The sequence below is a fragment of the Tripterygium wilfordii genome, chromosome 13 (genome assembly GCF_013401445.1).
Source record: "Tripterygium wilfordii isolate XIE 37 chromosome 13, ASM1340144v1, whole genome shotgun sequence".
Taxonomy (NCBI): domain Eukaryota; kingdom Viridiplantae; phylum Streptophyta; class Magnoliopsida; order Celastrales; family Celastraceae; genus Tripterygium; species Tripterygium wilfordii.
This window is the reverse complement of record NC_052244.1, coordinates 2,063,997-2,082,782: the sequence shown is the minus strand read 5'-3', so window position 1 is coordinate 2,082,782 and position 18,786 is coordinate 2,063,997. Positions and strand designations below refer to the sequence as shown.

The 18,786-nt window shown below is 37.8% G+C and overlaps 5 protein-coding genes across 13 annotated transcripts; 1 reads left to right on the top strand and 4 right to left on the bottom strand.

The window, feature by feature from the left end:
* Positions 1-101: 101 nt before the first annotated feature.
* Positions 102-3,460, bottom strand: LOC120013080 (4'-phosphopantetheinyl transferase Sfp-like). 7 transcript variants are annotated; one of them, XM_038864720.1, is made up of 9 exons: positions 3,173-3,460; positions 2,805-2,906; positions 2,460-2,635; positions 1,878-1,945; positions 1,631-1,732; positions 1,306-1,461; positions 1,095-1,214; positions 726-855; positions 102-604 (listed from the first exon to the last, which is right to left on the bottom strand). In XM_038864720.1, coding segments are annotated over exons 2-9 (858 nt in total). In that variant the 5' UTR covers positions 2,807-2,906; positions 3,173-3,460; the 3' UTR covers positions 102-500. The 7 variants fall into 7 exon arrangements, with proteins under 7 accessions (XP_038720648.1, XP_038720651.1, XP_038720647.1 ...); XM_038864723.1 differs by having other exon boundaries at positions 2,788-2,906; positions 3,177-3,460; XM_038864719.1 differs by having other exon boundaries at positions 3,177-3,460.
* Positions 3,461-6,607: 3,147 nt separating this feature from the next.
* On the bottom strand, positions 6,608-9,370 carry LOC120013083 (probable small nuclear ribonucleoprotein G). Of its 3 annotated transcripts, none has more exons than XM_038864729.1 (5): positions 9,214-9,342; positions 9,084-9,106; positions 8,347-8,418; positions 7,158-7,279; positions 6,608-6,952 (listed from the first exon to the last, which is right to left on the bottom strand). In XM_038864729.1, exons 4-5 carry the CDS (start codon positions 7,257-7,259, stop codon positions 6,890-6,892), a joined length of 165 nt encoding a protein of 54 aa, XP_038720657.1. In that variant the 5' UTR covers positions 7,260-7,279; positions 8,347-8,418; positions 9,084-9,106; positions 9,214-9,342; the 3' UTR covers positions 6,608-6,889. The 3 variants fall into 3 exon arrangements, with proteins under 3 accessions (XP_038720657.1, XP_038720658.1, XP_038720656.1); XM_038864730.1 differs by having other exon boundaries at positions 8,347-8,399; positions 9,214-9,307; XM_038864728.1 differs by lacking the exon at positions 8,347-8,418 and having other exon boundaries at positions 9,214-9,370.
* Positions 9,371-11,493: 2,123 nt separating this feature from the next.
* Positions 11,494-12,240, top strand: LOC120013082 (auxin-responsive protein SAUR50-like). The gene has a single exon (XM_038864727.1). The coding sequence runs from the start codon at positions 11,521-11,523 to the stop codon at positions 11,998-12,000; it is 480 nt and encodes a 159-aa protein (XP_038720655.1). The 5' UTR covers positions 11,494-11,520; the 3' UTR covers positions 12,001-12,240.
* A 50-nt stretch (positions 12,241-12,290) lies between these two features.
* LOC120013077 lies at positions 12,291-14,911 on the bottom strand. Its single transcript, XM_038864717.1, has 3 exons — positions 13,892-14,911; positions 12,878-13,046; positions 12,291-12,775 (listed from the first exon to the last, which is right to left on the bottom strand). The coding sequence occupies exons 1-3, from the start codon at positions 14,699-14,701 to the stop codon at positions 12,306-12,308; spliced, it is 1,449 nt and encodes a 482-aa protein (XP_038720645.1). The 5' UTR covers positions 14,702-14,911; the 3' UTR covers positions 12,291-12,305.
* A 1,042-nt stretch (positions 14,912-15,953) lies between these two features.
* LOC120013079 lies at positions 15,954-18,158 on the bottom strand. The gene is made up of 3 exons (XM_038864718.1): positions 17,318-18,158; positions 16,888-17,056; positions 15,954-16,635 (listed from the first exon to the last, which is right to left on the bottom strand). Exons 1-3 carry the CDS (start codon positions 18,101-18,103, stop codon positions 16,172-16,174), a joined length of 1,419 nt encoding a protein of 472 aa, XP_038720646.1. The 5' UTR covers positions 18,104-18,158; the 3' UTR covers positions 15,954-16,171.
* Between the last annotated feature and the right edge of the window lie 628 nt (positions 18,159-18,786).

The following is an 18,786-nucleotide window of genomic DNA, read 5'->3' as shown; positions in this document are numbered from 1 at the left end:
TTTTGACAAGTATTGTTATTAAAATTATATATTTTATGTCAAGTATTGGTATTGTGATTACTAAAAATAAAAAAGTTAAAATTAAACCAAACATTATCATGTAATGAGAATACAATTACTATTACAATACGAGGATAATCAATCAAACCCTATGAGCGGTGGCCCGAAGTTACAGATGGGAGGATGCTGGTTACTGGTGTAAGCACACCGCGAATGTAAGCTATAAGAAGAACCAGGATGAATGTGCTGGACGCTGATTCATATTACGCGATTGTACATGAATGATGTTTTATAAAACAAACCACAGATAACTGCTGCTACATATACCATATCATCATTATCAAATTTCTAAGATTCCATCGGACAATTGATATGTGATGCTCCAATTACTATGTAAAGAGGGCAATGCTGAGAATAATGCAATTTACATAGCAATTGCTCAACTATGGCAAAGAGTGTTGTAACAAAATTTGCACCATGATGAAACTAGAACTGCTGAATTAAGCCCCCGATTGGTACAACTGCCTCGGTCCCGAAACATATTCATCTTTGACAAATGGAATGGTTTTCCACACCTTCAATTTCAATGGAACACAGCCTTCAGCTGCAATTAGGACAAAATACAAAAACTTGCAATCAGGCATTTTGCATTATTCAGTTCCTCTTGAAGTAGAATCCTTTTGACCAAGGACAATAAACAAAGTATAAAGAAAAGAAAATCTCACCACAAATTGTTTTATCATTTTCTATGCAAATGGCAGCATAATGAGAGCCAGTCAAATCCAGGAGTGAAAATTGAAATTTTCTTGCGCGCATTGTTGAGTCATTAGAAGGATCAACAACTATTTCTGGCGTCTGGTACCATTAAAATTGAATAGGTCACTGGCATGATAAAGAATGATTCATTGCAATCATCAAAATTAGCTATAAGAACATCCTCCACAAAACACATTGCATGCAAAGGCTGTAGACAGGAAATCCGAACCATACACAAGTCACGAGTAAAGTGATGCACTGGAAATCATCTTCTTATACTGAAGTAAAAAAAGAATTCATATTTCGCCAAAACCATGTGTTGCATAACAAGAACATACCTCATAATCTAATTTCTGAGAAAGATGACGGCCTCCTTTAGTTCCTGCTCTGAACTGGATTGTGAAAGTTTTAAAAGGCGCAGCAGAGAAGCCCCTTCCGAGTGCCTTTACATATGATTCCTGGAGGGCAGGTGAACAAAATAAGTAATCATTTTAGACATCAAGTGATACTTAAAAAATGTAAGACTTGCTTCATGAAACCTTTCCTTACCTTCAAAGTCCATAACTTGATAAACTCCTGGCGCCGAACTTCAGGGTCTAATATCATTGTTAAAGTCTCCACTTCACGAGGAGAAAAGTACCTATGAGCAAAAGACAGGATATCACTCTTTAACCTGCGTTGCTTCTCCTCCACATCAACTCCAATCTATAAGTACAAGAGTAATGAGACGGCTTAGATTGAGAACTTCTATGAAATTGAGAAATTAAATTTTCATCGAAACAACAAAGAAATAACTATGAAACAAGTTTAATGTCCAGCTCAAAATTCAGGAAGAAAAAAAAAACAACAATGAATGAATAACTAAAGCACTTACAGGAGAATTTACAGTCACTCCACAGGCTATTAAAGAAGATGTATGGGATATGTTGAAATTCAATGCCGGCGGGTCCCAATCATCAAATATCGGCCACTCTACCTATTCTGAATTTCAGATATGTTATGATGACGTGAAAGATTTGCAGTAAACTGACCTTTGAAAAATGACTTGAGAGGGGATGTGAGCAAGTTCATGAGAAAGCAGATGGGAAATCTTCCACCACTACAGATTAGACGAGACTCACCTCTGGTTTCCCATAAATATTTTTCTTAAACTTCAAGGATCTTGGATTAACTTGACAATTTATCTGATCTAGTAATAAAGAACATTGAGTAAATATCCATATGATATTCTATGACATTTTGAAATGAAATCAATACACACAAGTAGGTGAGTAGTTATAACAATGATAAGTGAAAAGTTTTCAAATAGTTAGTTTCCACTAAATCAAAATTACAATAAGGAATTCCAACAAGTTATCACCCAAGATATAATAATACATCCTCACTTGCCCAATTTTTTATTCCTCCTGTTTTGAACATTTTCATTGAACTTGTTTGACACAAGTTTTTTGCCAAACGGTCATTAAGTTTATTTTTAGTGTTAGTAACAAATGATCAAAAAATATTTCTCAAAGCATTGCCACATTAAATGCAAATTGTTTTTACTGATATTTATGCACTTTTGTAAGTATCGTAGGTTAAAATTTTTCCTTGAACCAGGTAAAATGAAGTGGGCTAGATTTCTAAGACTAGAGTCTCAAATTGATCAACTATGCCTACTATTGGCTCTACGAGAAGAAAAACTATGAGATAAAAGGACCTACATCTTGCAATTGTTGTGCGAACCAATGCTCGGGCGAGGAGGGCTTGCTTTCTGAGATGGTTTCCATGCATGCTGAAGACATTTTCTCTCTCACAAGGTGATAGAAGCTCTATATATCGATCCAACAGTGTTGTATTCTGCACCTCATCAGGCAAAATATACCAAAAATGTGTCTCCCTAAAATCAAAGCAACGCAAACGAATTAAAACAAACAAGTTGAAATCACAAAGGGTACAGGAAATACATAGAAGCAACAAAGTAATGCACATAATGCCTCAAACTTAACACAAGTAGAAACTACTTTTAAAAATCACAGAACAACAATATACCAGAAAATGTTACATACATTCGAGATGGAAGCTTTATAGGTGTGCTAAAGGGGACAAAGCAGAAGAGAAATTCCTCTGAAACCAACGCGCATGCATTTTGAAATTGACTCTGCACAGAACTGACATCATTGAAACTTATAAGAATAGATAATAATGATCTAAGTAGCAGAAAATACATATGAATATACATATTAAGCTACAGGAATGGACGAGAGAATAGTCAACCCAACAAGAGCTCCTTTTTACATGCTTTCACAATTAAGAAACAAAAATGGATATCCAATTCCTCCCCGACCTCAAAACCTATCAACTCAAAACCTAATGAATCAATGATGCAATTGCAAACCAACAAGAAAGATGAAAGAGACGTAGAAATCCATCTTACTTACATATAACTTCAACCGTGCTTATTTTATGTTCAAATATTGATGACAGGAGAGACTAATTTGAAACTGGAGAAATCAGAAGTCGAAGGGAGAGGCATTGCTGCTGCGCAGTTTCGTTCTAGTGAACTAATTTTCAGCAGGATTGGCATTCATTCGTATAGATGGAGATTTAAATTCGGCTCCAGATTCTTCTTCAACAATAGTCGGATGAGGCGGTGTACTGCCATTATCGACGCAGCTAACGAAGTTCGTGGTGGCGATGAAATCGAATTTGTCCGGTGAATGAAAAAGGGTTTTTCGGAAAAGTAACACTTTTTTAAACCAAATTTTGAAAACTAATCCACTTTTTTAAAAACATGAAATCTAACACTTTTTTGCTTTTTTCTGACTGAAATACCCTTATCACATACCACAATACACATCAATGCCACTCACATCCCACAGCAGACAGAGACATCCGTAACCCATCGAGAAAAACCAAAATCCGATTTACCGAAACTCCATTCCTGACATTTACCGGTGTTTATTTGCCGCACCAAATCTTCGGGTGTTTCTTCAAGAGGTCTGGGGTTTAGGCTTGGGCATTCTTCAGCCTTATCGGCGTTCCCATCGCTGCCGTCATTCTTGCTCTATATCGACATTAATAACCCCAAGTGAGTGATTTTTAAGTTCGCATGGTATATAGGCTTCGTTAGAACTCTCTTACCTTGCATTCAATCGTATACACACCATATTCATTTGATTTAGTTTATGTTCTTCTTCCAGTATTTGTTGAGATTTGTTCGAGTTTTTGTTTATTGATGTTCGAGTATTTTTGTAGATCTGTTCGAGTATGTACTGATAGATGTTCAAGTGAGATATGTTCGAGTATATACCGATATATCTGTTCGAGTATTAGTTGAGATATGTTCGAGTATTTACCGATAGATGTTCGAGTTTTTGTTTATTGATGTTCGAGTATTTTTGTAGATATGTTCGAGTGAGATCTGTTCGGGTATTTACCGATATATCTGTTCGAGTACTTGTTGAGATCTGTTCGAGTATTTACCGATATATCTGTTCGAGTATTAGTTGATATCTGTTCGAGTATTTATCGATATATCTGTTCGAGTTTTTGTTTATTGATGTTCGAGTATTTGTTGACTTCACAGAATGATAAAGGAAATATTTGATAAAAATTGACATTAGGTGAAATAAACTCTAACGTGCCCATGTAAGGATTACATCGTTTATGTCATTCATTGCAGTTCCAACATGGGCTGCAAGGTCCAAAAGGGACTCTTGTAGCCGATAAGCATTTTGGCCTCGAGCGTGACCCCATGCATTGTCACGAATTCTGATCAATGCATCCCTCACTGAACGGAGCACGTCCGTGTAGGACTGGTTACGTTCATATTCGTTCTGAAGGTTGCTTTCGGCTTCCTTCAGTAGTTCTTTCAACCCTTCAATGGAGTTCTCAGGATTTTCTCTATATAACTCCTCAGATACAGTGAATATGTCGACGATAGGGTCTTGAGGCTCCTCGGTGTTCGTCGAAGTGGAACCTTTCTCTTGGACCCCTGTCTTCTTTGAAGAAGACGGGTCTTCAGTCTTTGCTCTCTTTGGAGGAATGGGGTCTTCCTCTTCATTTATTGCTCTCTTTGAAGAAGTTCGATGAGAAGAACTCATTTTAGATCGAGATGGGTGATCTTTGATTTAAGAGGATAAAGGATGACCTTAAACAGTTTCTTCCTATGTCCTATTTATAGTTGAAGGAACAACGTTCTAATAAGTGGGCAGTTATTTTAAAAGAACGTGGGGAAGCTAAAACGGTTACTACTCGAACTCTTCAAATTCTATGAATTAAATTTGAACCTAAATGATTCGAGTAATATGTGATATGTGTTCGAGTATTTTGTTACACATGTTCGAGTAATATGTGATATGTGTTCGAGTATATTGTTACACATATTCGAGTATCTTTCATATGTGTTCGAGTATTTTGTTACACATGTTCGAGTAATATGTGATATGTGTTCGAGTATATTGTTACACATGTTCGAGTATATTGTTACACATATTCGAGTATCTTTCATATGTGTTCGAGTATTTTGTTACACATGTTCGAGTAATCTATTTACCCGAACAGTCAACCCAGAAAACTCGAACATCAACCAGAAAACTCGAACAGTAAACCATATTTACTCGAACAGATCATTCAAATCCAAATATATAAACAGGATAATCTATTTACCCGAACAGTCAACCCAGAAAACTCGAACATCAACCAATAAAACTCGAACAGTAAACCATATTTACTCGAACAGAACAGTCAAACCCAAATCCTCAAACAGGATAATCTATTTACCCGAACATCAAATCATAAAACTCGAACACCAACCTATCATACCCAAATCCACTAACAACATACTGGAAACCTAAACCCATAAACGCTAATGAAATATGGAAACCCTATAGCAGGAAAAACTAAAACCCTAAGCACCCACCACTGATAAAATCAAAAACACAAACCGTGATCACTGCTTACTGGAACGAAACACAAATACAACACTAAATAATACATAACATACCCATGCTGTACCAGGTCGAATGTCACAGAAATCGTATATGACAGTGTATTCGAGAATGGAGACTATCGGAAATCGTCGAAAAAGAACGTTAAAGAAGAAAGAAGAAGGTGAAGGATGTCGCGGGAAGTGGAGGCCGGCCTTTGAACCAAAACTATGTCGTTCCAATGTGGAATAAGGGTATTTGGGACAATTCCTTTCAAAAAAGTGTTAGATTTCATGTTTTTAAAAAAGTGGGTTAGTTTTCAAAATTTGGTTTAAAAAAGTGTTACTTTTCCGAAAAACCCAATGAAAAACGGCTGTCCTTGGGCGATACTAAGACGCAGCCTTGACGTATCTGGATTAAGCTCAACAGTTATGAGTTATCTACCCAAGCCCACAAGAAAATCACTTGGATTATTTGTTGAAGTTGAACACTGTCCACTCCTTCGTCTGGAATGGATCTAGATTAAGCCCAATGAGGGCTATCGAAGCCCACGAATGTTCCCCACGCCCCAACACAGTCCCTCTGGGCCTCTATGACTCCTGGGCTGGACTAAGACGCAGACTTGACGGATCTGGAATAAGCCCAACAAAAGATACACCCAAGCCCATAAGTCTATTTTTTACTTCCTTTTCTTACGGATTTGTTCTTGGCGTTGATCTGGATTAAGCCCAATGAGGGCTTTCAAAGCTCATGAACATTTTCCCTGAGTGTCGGGTGCCCCTAACGTCCTTGTCCCTTGGGCTGGAGAAAGACGCAGCCTTGACGGATCTGGATTAAGTCCAACAGGAGCGTACCCAAGCCCACAAGTCTATTTTTAAGTACAAAAGCAATTTTGAAGCACATATAACTTATAAGGACTAAGGAGCATAAAATCACAAGGGTAAAGAAAATCTCCTCAATGGAAACGGGGGAGACGATTTTTATCATCCTAATGGCAAAATTTATATCAACTTTGATCCAGCAGTTAGAGCAAATAACAGAGCTCACTCGGAATAACAATCTACTGATTGTGGAAATCTTATGGGCGCATTTGACTATCAAGTGGGCCGCTGCCAACTCCGATAGGAAGGCAGCAATCCATTCATCTCATACTAGCAGAAATTATCTAAGAGAGTAGAAGAATTAGTAGTAGACCCGAATGATATTCATATGTAAACAATACATCACTGCGATCTCGCAACAGGTTCAAGAGCTTCTACTGTGACAACACTGTTTCCTCTGATCACCTGCAGCAGAAAATAAAACAATTTAAACAAATGCAGATTTTTCCTAATAAGTAAAAAGAAATTGTATTACAGGGCACGAATGAGTGCCAGCACAGTTCCAAAATCATTATATAGGAAACCTGTGCAAAAGGTCGATATTATGACGCTCAAAATGGAACTTAATCAGTTAATTGTTAAGCAAACAACAAAAACCAAAACAACTCACCACCATGCCTATATCATTTCTCTCATTGCCGTTCACCTCAACAGTATTGTCAACCACCAAATTCATGAACTGGTCAAATCCACGCAGAGTTCCAACAATCATCCGGTTTGCATTAAGCTTAACTGCATAAAATATGCAGCATAAACCATTGATTTCAAAATTTTTCTAGCAACATATAGTCAATTCTTACCATATCATGTCATATAAATATAATCAAGAAGAAATACACCATCAAGAAGTCATAATAATCAAGATTGCAGAATACACACAGGAACACATATACATCATCACCACAAGCATCTGTCTCGATCTTATCTACATCAAAAGTAGCCAACTACCAATGTTCCTTTCAATAGCTTCTACACACACACAAAAAAAAGGTAATTTTTCATATTACCTAGAAATTCGTGAGCTCCCTCCATCTCCAATTGAGACAAAGTTCAAGAACTAAGCCCGCATTTAAAAGAAAATCCAAGCAGGGCACCAAAATTTAATAGAATACAACTTTCAACTGCATGGAATGAGATGAGACGATATTAACTGTGTAGGATGTGTAGCTAAACATTCACTTTATGCACAGTAAAAATCTAGTGGGCAAAAAGCACACTTCAACAAAGTAAAGCACATGAACATGTATCAAAGGATAACAAAAAAAATTACACTTCCAAGAGAGGAACCACAGCAAACAAACACAAAAGGACTTCAAAAAAGAAAAAAAAAATACAAGATCTGTTTAGTTCATTAGCTCAGTAAACCCCAGTTTATAAGGTTATATATTTGAGTTCCACAAAGGTCAAGTCATGGTTAGAAAACATAGACAAAATAAATAGTCAGCACTCACAAGCATCTTTATGCAGATATATTATTACCGAGGACATGAGATATAAAGTGTCCAAATGAACATTAACTAGGCTTACAGACAAACTTATTTTTTTCATAACTGTTGAACACATCAAATATGTTTAATTGATTTCTTCGTATCAATTCAAATGATTTAATTCCGATATACTAAATTCATATCATGAATTCATGATAGTCCCCTCCTCAGTGAATCTAACATTTTAATTTGAAGGTTAACAGTCAACAAACCACCTATATTACTTTAAGGATGATGCCTCTTAGCTGTAATCAACTTCCATAAACAAGGTTATCACAAGGTGCGTAGCCAGGAGGATGGGGGGATCCGTACCTGTAGAGGCTCCACAAAAGTAACCACTCAACTATAAAAGTATGCCACCTGAGCTGCACAAGCGACTTATTCCTAATGATAATGCAAAAGGTGAAGCAAAACAATTATCATACTGCAAGACAACCGTCTTTAAAATAAAGAAACTGTCATTTGGAGAGCAATGTCAACTGATTGACAAAACAAGGCTCTGGTTGGTTTCTACTTCAAGGAACGAAAAAACGAACCATATACTCGTCATTTTCATTTGGCCACAATTGGCATATGCTTTGCTTCTACCAAGCAAGTTGAATACCAAAAACACACACAACCCTAAAATCCCTAAACAAATTTTCGATACCTCAGTTTCCTCACCATCCAAACATGCGTTTGGAGACGGATGTTTACCAGTTGACAAGTGACAACAATGTTAGGATTGTTTAGTTTTTTGGTAAAACTGATTAAACCTCACAAATACATTCGCATTTGGCCACACTAAGCATATATCCCTTTACTTCACAATGTTAGGATTGTTTAGTTTTTTGGTAAAACTGATTAAACCTCACAAATACATTCGCATTTGGCCACACTAAGCATATATCCCTTTACTTCTGCTCAGCAAAAAAAAATGCAAGAGTTTAGAGTTTTAGCCAAGACCTCCATCCAAAAATCCATCGCACGGCAATAACCATACCAAAGCATAATGAAAACAGCGTGTATGTAATGAATCAAAACGAAAGTAAATACTAAAGAGAACATACTTTGAAGTTTCTTATCCATGTACCTGTAAGCCATAAAAAAATCAAGAAATAAAAATTAGAAATAAATAACGCGACGGCCGACGGGTAATTCATAAATGCACGAAGAAGCCATTGAAGAAAGAGCGTTTACTTCTTGAGATCTGGTGGCTGCCCGGATCTGCTCATGGTTAGTACTTAGTACTTTAGTAGAGAACGAGTGACAGACAGAGGGGTTTTGCAGGAGAATTCGCAAGTTCAAAACCCTAGTCCTAGAGAACGAAGGAATTGGGAAAACCCCCACTTAACGTTTTTTTCTCCCTCGTTTTGCGTAGGAAGGTGGTGGAGCGGCCCATGGGCCTCAGTTAAGCAGTCTGAATCTAATTGGACCATGGTCTCTAAACCTATTATTTCGGAGACGACCACGGGCTTTTAATTTCTTTTGTGTGACCGGATCATGGGCTTTTATTAGGCCCTGTACCACTTTATCAACACACAAGTATTTTTTGTGTTGAGTACTATTTCTTGTGGTTTTTTTTTCCAAGCAATCAAAGTCGAATAAGAAGTTGTTTACGGATTTTTATTATTTTTTTTTTAAAGACCCACAGGCTACACACACTAAGCCATGCCTGAGGGGCATAAAGGTCACCACAGCGGATGGAAAACTACCCAAATCCCAAACCCTCCCTGGTGAGAATAGAACCCTGGACCTCAAGGTCCTGAGCAGACAACCTGATCAACCAAACTATCTCCCATTCTAGAAAACAAACCAGCCCAATAAGTACGTTTTTGGTACAATTTGGGTTATAGACTTAAAAGGCCGTCCTTGGCGTAAATGATTATCGTCCAAGTCAACTTAGAATTGTCAATTGGCTATATTTTATAGCCCAGGCTCGGGCCATTGTCTGTCCTGTAGCGAGTAGAGGCATCTTCATCGCCATCGCTAACCACTCGAGTTCTACGTCTTTCTTTGTTTTTCTAACATTCAAACCGACCTAATAGCTTTGTCATTGTCGTTTATCAGAAAATAAAAAAAAGTTGACTTGATTGTCAACAAAATTTGCTTGGCTTCTTTCATTCTAACACGTCGTGTAAATTGAATTCAAGTTGGTGTACGACTACTGCCGTTTGTAAGTTGTGACGACCATTCAGAAGTTGATTTTTTTTTTTCCAATTAAAAATGATATTATACAAATTTATTCTTTAGATATTTAATATAAATTTAAATTTAGATTATCAAATTCACGCACACAAAAATTTTCACATAACGTAAATTGATTAAAGCCCTATAATTGACGTGTTAGGATGAAAGAAATCATTCAGAAGTTTGATTATTATTTTTTTCCCATCGAGAAACACACTATAAAAATCTGTTTTTTAGACTTCTAATATGGATTTGAATTAGGATTATCCGGTCGCGCACACAAAAATTATTACATAATACATGGTAAATTGATTAAAGCCGTGTGATTAAGCTGTTTAATAATATTGAATGATTCCTTCCTTTTTTTTTATTTGCGATCCACTAGTAGTTCCTAACCAACCAACCGTACTCAAATAACATTTTAGTTGCAGCCATCTCTTGTTCTTTATTGATTGAACAACAAAATGGGTTGGTTCTTTGAGTATCTAAACCTTAAACTATTCGAAGGTGGGGGGATTATAATATTATATATGTGAATCGATGACAAAACCCACATATGTGTCGTTTTATTAGTCGATGGAAAAGCTCTCATCCCACTGCAAGGAAAGAAGTGACTGGCATGATTTCTACGAAGCCTTTTGTTGTTCAGTGTATGGTTCATGGTTGGTCAATACATGTACTATTTTAATTAACAAAACATTATCATAATAAAGGGTAAGTAATTTGGGTTTTTTAATTAGTAAGTTTCAGACTTTCTTCTAGAGTTGATCTTTCATCAAACAAATTGAGTCTCATAAAAAAAAATTGGTCTCAATAGTCTCTCGTGCTAATTGTTAAAAATTTACGTTCAAACACATCATCGATATTATTTGTCTTGGGCTATGAGTCCAAATGATTTGTTATTGATGGGATGTAGCTATTGATTCTTGGATTCAGAAAACGTATTTGTGTGAGAGATATTAAGATTTTACGTATATACTATTCGGATGGATTATGTTAATCCGATGTGATATATTGTTGACATTAATTCTCAGTTAAAATGTATAGTTACATGACTTGTAAGATTGTTGGTACTAATGCTTGCAACTAGTCTTACCAATCATAATTTATTGGTCATGAGTTTCTTCAAGTGCTTGGACTGTTAATGAGTCAAAAAATTAATGAAGGAAAAATTCAATTAAGAATAATCAACCTACCATAATCATAGATTCCAAAGCATTCATTCATAAGTCAAAATATCACTACTACATATAAAGAAAAATCCCCCCACCATATTCCACTACAATAACACACACACTTTCCCTTATAAGTCATGCAATGAGACTACTATTCCTCTATAAAGCTCCCCCTTTCTTCTCTCTCAATCTTCATCTTGTTCAACCTCTACAAGCCAAAAAGAGAGAACATACAATGCTAGGCAAACAGGTTGTTTCCCTCAAAAAATTAGCCAAGAAAGTGAAGGTTATTGGTGGAGGTCAAAACCAAGAGCCTACACAACATGAATGTCTGCTCAGGGGGTTTGAGGATGGCATGTCTCCTTCTGCAGCAACAACACCAACTGGGTTTTTCGCGCTTTACGTGGGCGAGGAGAGAGAGCGGTTCGTGGTGCCGACGAGCTTCCTTTCACATCCACTCTTCAAAATGTTGTTGGAGAAGGCATATAGTGAGAATGGATTCAACCGGAGGAACAAACTAGTGGTTCCATGTAGTGTTTCTACCTTTCAAGAGGTGGTTAATGCTATTGAATGTAGTAATGGGAAGTTTGATTTTGGCCAATTGGTTGAGGAGTTCTTGTAGATTAGTTTAGTTTGGAAGAACAAGAGATGAGAGATTATCTCTCATTTTTTTCCTGAGTAGTCTTTTTGAGATCACAAGCCCTGGTTTGTAGATTATTTACAGTTTAGAACAATCAACAGATGAAGAAGTTTGATAAGTTGACTCAAGCTTCAGGTCCGTTGTGTTCATAGAGGCAGGGCAGCTGAGGCCCTTTGTTCAAAACAATCGCTTGAAAAGTGAATAAAGAAAACAATTATTTCATATGGAACTTTCTCAGTTATTATCATCTACTAGAATTCAAGGGTTACACAAATATTCACCAGGTTCTATGTCTCCATACAATCTATTGTATTACAGCCTTTTACAAGAATTGTCTTCATATCATCAATCAGCTTCTGCATTTGCTCCCTTGAATGCAGTGGCGACGGATACACGCAGGCACAATCCAACCGTCCATCCCGTATCGTGTCAAATATAGCGATGGATGGTCCAACACCATGAACTGAAGAGCACCCAATGTAGTCCTCTAATCCAATCTTTCCATGCTGCTTGCTGGACTCATCAATCACTGTCTCTTCAAACACTGTTAAGAAGGCAGTCCTCAACGCCGATGATGGCGTGATGCCAGGGTTCTCGATTGCCTTACACATGAGAAAATTCAGGTCTGCCATGTCTGTGAAATGCTTGTTGTTGTTCTTAGCATTTTCGAAGGCTGTGTAACATCTCTTTGCTGCATCCCAAAATTTTTCTTCTCCACTAATGTCATGTGAGTTCATGATGGCAGAATGGTAGAATCCTGAATCAAGTAGGAATACAATGTCATTTTGTTTGCTATACAATTTAGTGTAATTCCTCTTCTATTACATGAAATCCTAAAGAAAAGCAGGAGAAGATATACCAATGTGGTTGCAATTGAGAATTGGATCAAGGAGTGAACGGCAATCCATGAGTGTTACAACACCATACTTCTCCATCTGGTGTTCAAGAAGGTCTTTAGTAGAACGTGCAGCCATAAGTCCAGCGGCAGCCAGTGCACCACAGAGTTTAATCCCACTTGACTTGCAACCCTGTAAACATTGGATTGCCTTCTAAATTTATCAAATTCAACAATTTACAGCGCAAAAGGATAGAGCTTGACATGTAATTCAAGGGGGTCCTTACAATTGGGAGAAGGGGGTCCAAAATGGTTGAAAGCATAAAACAATGACATTTGACTCAAAAAAGTGTAATCATGCTGCATTATGTACATATTTCAAATTCATTATCAAAGGGTATTTCTACAGCAAATGTAAGCAAAGTTTTCTCATTCACTGCATGTCACACATATGTACTAAAACATGATATTTATAAACGTTGTTATTTACTAATCCAATCTATGACGAGAGGATGTACAAACATCAATGCATAAAGAGCTCTTCCCTCACCAGTCAAATGGAGATGTAAAGCCAAGGAAACACATTTTTTAAGGATGCAATGTAAAAACATTTAAGATATTGGCCTGCAAATGTTCCACAACTGTTCCTTTTTGTTCCATAAATGTACTGGAAGCATTTAGCCGAAAGTTTTGACAATTGACAAGCATCGACCTGCAAGTGAATAAATTCTCGTACTTTCTTAGAAATAATGTCTCCTGTTCGATGACTGATTAAATGACCACAAGATTATGCAGGCCCAACCCTCTCAGAAAGCTCAATAAAGCCATCTCTCCAACAGACTTTAATAAGGATGAAAACTTAAATGTGACAACCACCCATCATAAAAGAACAGCATAATGGACCAAATCTAATAGATAATGAACTTCTATGACCAGGAAATGCACAACAGTTGTAATCCAATTCATGCCACAATATAGTGAATTACTGAATTGTGCTATTAAGCTACAGATTGAAAAATCAATGTGCAAGGCACTTACAGCAACAAGCCTTTCAGTGTCATCTGGGTTCATCTGCAACCTCACCATCTTTGTATATCTGGGCGAATTAGCATCCACAAACTCCAAATTTGCCAGTCTAAATGAGTTCAGAGAGTACCCAAGCAAATCCATACCACGCGCCCAAAACGGCTTTCTATCTTTTCCATTAGGAATGTAATCCTCAATACCCAAACTAACCTTCCCTTCGCTCTCATATTCCTTTTGTATCCCTCTGTCTCCCCCACCGCTCAATTTCATCAACTCCCTCAGTAAAGTCACCGCCGACGAGCGGTCACACACTGAAGTGTGTAACCGCAGCACCAACGACCACTGCGTATCGCTTAGAGTGTACGCGCTGGCAAAGAAGAGGTCGAAGTCATGGTCAAGATCGGATTCACTTTCCAGTGGATGGTTCGGATTAAGCCACGTATTCCGATTAAGTTCGTGCTCTAGAATCAGATGGTGAGGGGGAATGTGCGCATCGAAGCCTGAGAGATTCTCGAGAATCTCATTCGTCGATGACAGATCGAACTGCTGGATTTCTTTGTGAGTGGCTGCGGATGGCGTGGCGAATGAGAAGTTCTTGGTGGTGGGGTCGAAACGGAGCTTGGAGCGGAGGATAGGATGGGAATTTTGGAGGTAGTGGAGGGCTGTTTCGAGAAATGGAAAATCTGGGGGTTTTGAGAAGAGAAGAGTCAAAACCGTGATGCCAGTGCCAGTAACGACGGATTTGCACCAGCTATACTCGGTCCCTCCAACCGCTCGAGCCGTGGGCTCGGTGGTTTCTGGGTTAGTGTCTTCGCTGGACATATTTGGGTTCAACAGGAGTAGTGACTGAGGATAGAAGAATTTGAAGAACCTGCACTTGAAACCCTTGCAACTAAATTCAGATGGTGTGACGAGTACAATTTCAATTATTGATATGTACCAGTACAAAAATGGTTTTCTCCATCTCCAGTTCTCCACCACAACAATAATGTTATAGATCTTGAATTTCTGCCAAATAAAACAACGACAATAATGTTATAGTAGTACTTCAGTACACATTTGAATTTTGATAGGTCCTGTACGCTTCTGAAAATGAAAGGAAAATAACAAAAGGTCCTGTCCGCTTCTTAAATCTCATCTCCTGGATTTTGCCTCTACGCGCGAGTCATGCCTCATGATCCAGCGGTTGATATTTGATGGATATGCATGGATGGCTGCCCAATGCCTATACAGTGCGTTTGGTGCACCATTTTGAAGCACGAAACATAAGTAGCATAAAATTTGAAATATTATTAAATAAATAAATTTGACAGGTGTATAAATAATTAAATAAACAAATAAATTTGACATATGTAATTGTTTTAAAAGATTTAGCATGTGTAAAAATAAAATCATTAAATAAGAAATTATTTTTATTTTATTTTAAATATGTAATATATTTTGTAATGTAAATATGAAAGAATTAAGCATCTGCAAGAATTACTTAATTGTAAAACAATTAGATATCTAAATATTTCTATTTAAGGTAAAATGCATAATACCCCACCCTTGTATTGTACTTTGTCACAACATTTCAGATAAAAAAAAAGTACAGAAATATTGCTACTAACCATATTGGCCTGTTTGGGAGTGCTGTCAACTGCTGTGAGGTGTGGTGAGGTGCAGTGAGGTAAAAAACTGTGGTGTTGTGAGGTGAGTTGGAACGCAAAAAACTGTTTGGCGTATCATTTTTAAAACTGTGGTGCGGTGCTGTGAGGTGCGTTTGGCGTATCTAAATTACGATTATATTAGATGACTAATAATATTAATATAAAATCATTTAACGTTTACCTTGTACATTAATCTAAAATAAAATAATTGACCTAATTTGATTACCTAGGACAATTCAACATATATTGTAAGCGTTTGGGAGTGCTGTGAGGTGTGGTGAGGTGCTGTGAGGTAAAAAACTGTGGTGCTGTGAGGTGAGTTGGAACGCAAAAGCTGTTTGGCGTGTCACAAAAAACTGTGGTGCTGTAAGGTGCGGTGCAACTGAACGCTGTTGAAACACACTGCCAAACATGTTTATTTTGATTGGATAAGAACACCACAGTGCAGGATAGAGTTTTCTTCATTTTTTAATATATATATAACGCCCATACAGACACAGAGTTTTGTCTTAATAATATATCATGCCAAATAAAATAAACTATAAAAATTAATGGGTTTTATATGTCGATGCCCATACTGCATAAGTGCATAAGCAAATGGTTAGAAAGCCCAAAGCCCACTACAATACCAAATCCCTTATTCTCACACTACGACGTCGTTGCAGCCCTCCACAAGAACCCTCTTCATATTCCCGACCAGCTCAACCATTTGTTCCCTCGAATGCAACGGCGCCGGATAAACGCAAACGCAGTCCAACCGTCCGTCCCGTATCGTATCAAAGAGAGCAATAGAAGGCCCAATGCCATGGACCGAAGAACAGCCCATGTAGTCCTCAAGCCCAACCGCCTCTTTTAGGGTTTTGCGAGTGTCATCGACCACGGTATCTTCAAAGACTGAGATGACTGATGTTCTCAAGGAGGATGCGGCGGTCAGTCCAGGGCTTTCAACGGCCTTGCGCATGAGGAAGTTCAGGTCTGCCATATCTGAGAAGTGCTTGTTGCTCTTCTTGGAATTTGCCATGGACATGTATGCTTTTGTCGCTAATTCCCATAGCTTTTCTGTTCCTTTCATGACATGTGTGTTCATGATGGCGGCATGGTAAAATCCTGTATAGTTGAGTTAATAAAAATAACAACTAGTCAGTGTGACAAAAGGCAGACTTCTCTGTTCATTCATCAATTGATCATTAACTGCAACTATGCAAGATTGAGGAAAATAATTTTAAAAACACCCAAAAAAAAATTGTGGGCCCTACATTGATAAATATATTGGAGGTCATGATTCAAATGACCGAAAACTGCAATAATTTATACTGCAATGCAATGACTCTTAACCCGTATCTACAATCTAGGGCTTACCAAAATTATGACTGGACAGGGGAGGCTCCAAAATTGAACGGCAATCCGTGAGGGTTACAACTCCATACTTCTTCTGCTTATAATATTTATGACTTCTAGAGCTATGAGCAGCAATTAGTCCAGCAGCAACTAGTGCTCCACATAGTTTGATTCCTCTGTCTTTGCAACCCTGAAAATTCCACAACAAACTAATAAAATCAAACATCACCAACTTTGTATCTATTAATTGAACGGTCTTACGAATCCCAATATTTTTTATCTTAGTTATCCCTAATGGTGAGATGGATGCACATAATCCATGCATCTGATTTCATATGAATCATGTGGGACCCACGATTTCATATGAATTATATACGTCCATCTCAACATTTAGATAGTCGGGATTAATATTTTTGTTATTAATTGGCATTAATAATAATCAATAACTTACAGTGACAAGCCTCTCAGTCTCGAACTGGTCCATCTGCAGCCTCACCACTTGAGAATACCTTGGTGATTTGACATCGTTGAATTTCAAGTTGGACAGCCGAAGTGAATCCACAGAGTAACCAACCATATTCATCCCACGAGCCCATAGAGCCTTCTTAGCCAGCCCATTAGGAATCAGACTTTCAATTCCCAAACCAACCTCTTCTTTGCTACACATCTCCTTCTCTACACCTCCTCCACCACCCTCCTCTCCACTTGCTAACATCAACAACTCTTTCAGCAATGACACAGCGGTGGTCCGGTCACAGGCCGATACGTGAAGCCGGAGCACCAGCACCCACTTCCCATCCTCCAAAGCATAGTTGGTGGCATAAAACAAGTCACTTTTGCTGCTAATATCAGTACTACTGCACCAGCTGTTCAGGTTCAGCTCATGCTCCATAATCACATGAAAGGGAGAGATTGGTTCGGTTTCGGGGTCGGCATTTAAACGACAATGTTCAAGAATATCAGAAGTTGATGCGAGATCAAATGTTTTGAGTTGAATAAAAGCATTAGGAGAAGTGATAAAAGAGAAGGGACTAGCAGTGTTCAAAGCAGGGTTGTAAAGGAGTCTTGACATAAGGATAGGATGGGAATGTTGGAGTTTCTGGAGGGCGTTTTGGAGAGGTAATAGCTCCGAAACTTTTGAGGTGAGGATGGCCAAAACAGCAATGCCGGTGCCGCCGGGCACGGCTGAACACCAACTGTGTTCGGTGCCACCAACTGCTCTGCTCTTGGGCTCCATTATTACCTTAGTCAAAAAAAGAGCAGAGTATATAGTAAATGAAATGCCAGAAAAAGGTGATGGTCTTATGGTGCACTTGGGGTATGAATTTATAGGCAAATGTAGTGTTTGTAGGTGCATGTCACTTAAATGTACAAATCTTTGGAGTCTCAGACCAACCACACTAGTCTTACGGATCCCAGTATTTTTTATATCTCATTTATACCAAATGCTAAAATAGACGCACGCGATTTCATATGGATCATGCGAGACATGTAGAGTATTAACATTTGGAATAGTTAGGAAAAAAAAATATTGAGTTTCTTAACATTTACGGATCATATATTAATGATGTCCGTAGATTCAACTTTCACCCAGCCTATTTTGAACCGTCTCTATGCTATAGTTATCAAGCATTTATAACTTTCTACACAACTACCTTATTTCTATGAAGACACCTACTCTCTGTATGGACTGACATCGCATGTTAGGTGCTGGTAACGAGCATGTAAGTGAAATATATTGCATTTGAAATATAAACTTAGGTTTAAATAAACAAATAATTTTATATAATAAAATTTCCATGCCGGTTGTTATGGTTATGACATGAACCGTTTGCGTATTGTTGATCCGATGTTAGGTGTCGTGGATTGTCTAATTAAATATCGGATTACTCGTGTTGGTTTCTGATTGGGTGGTATTAA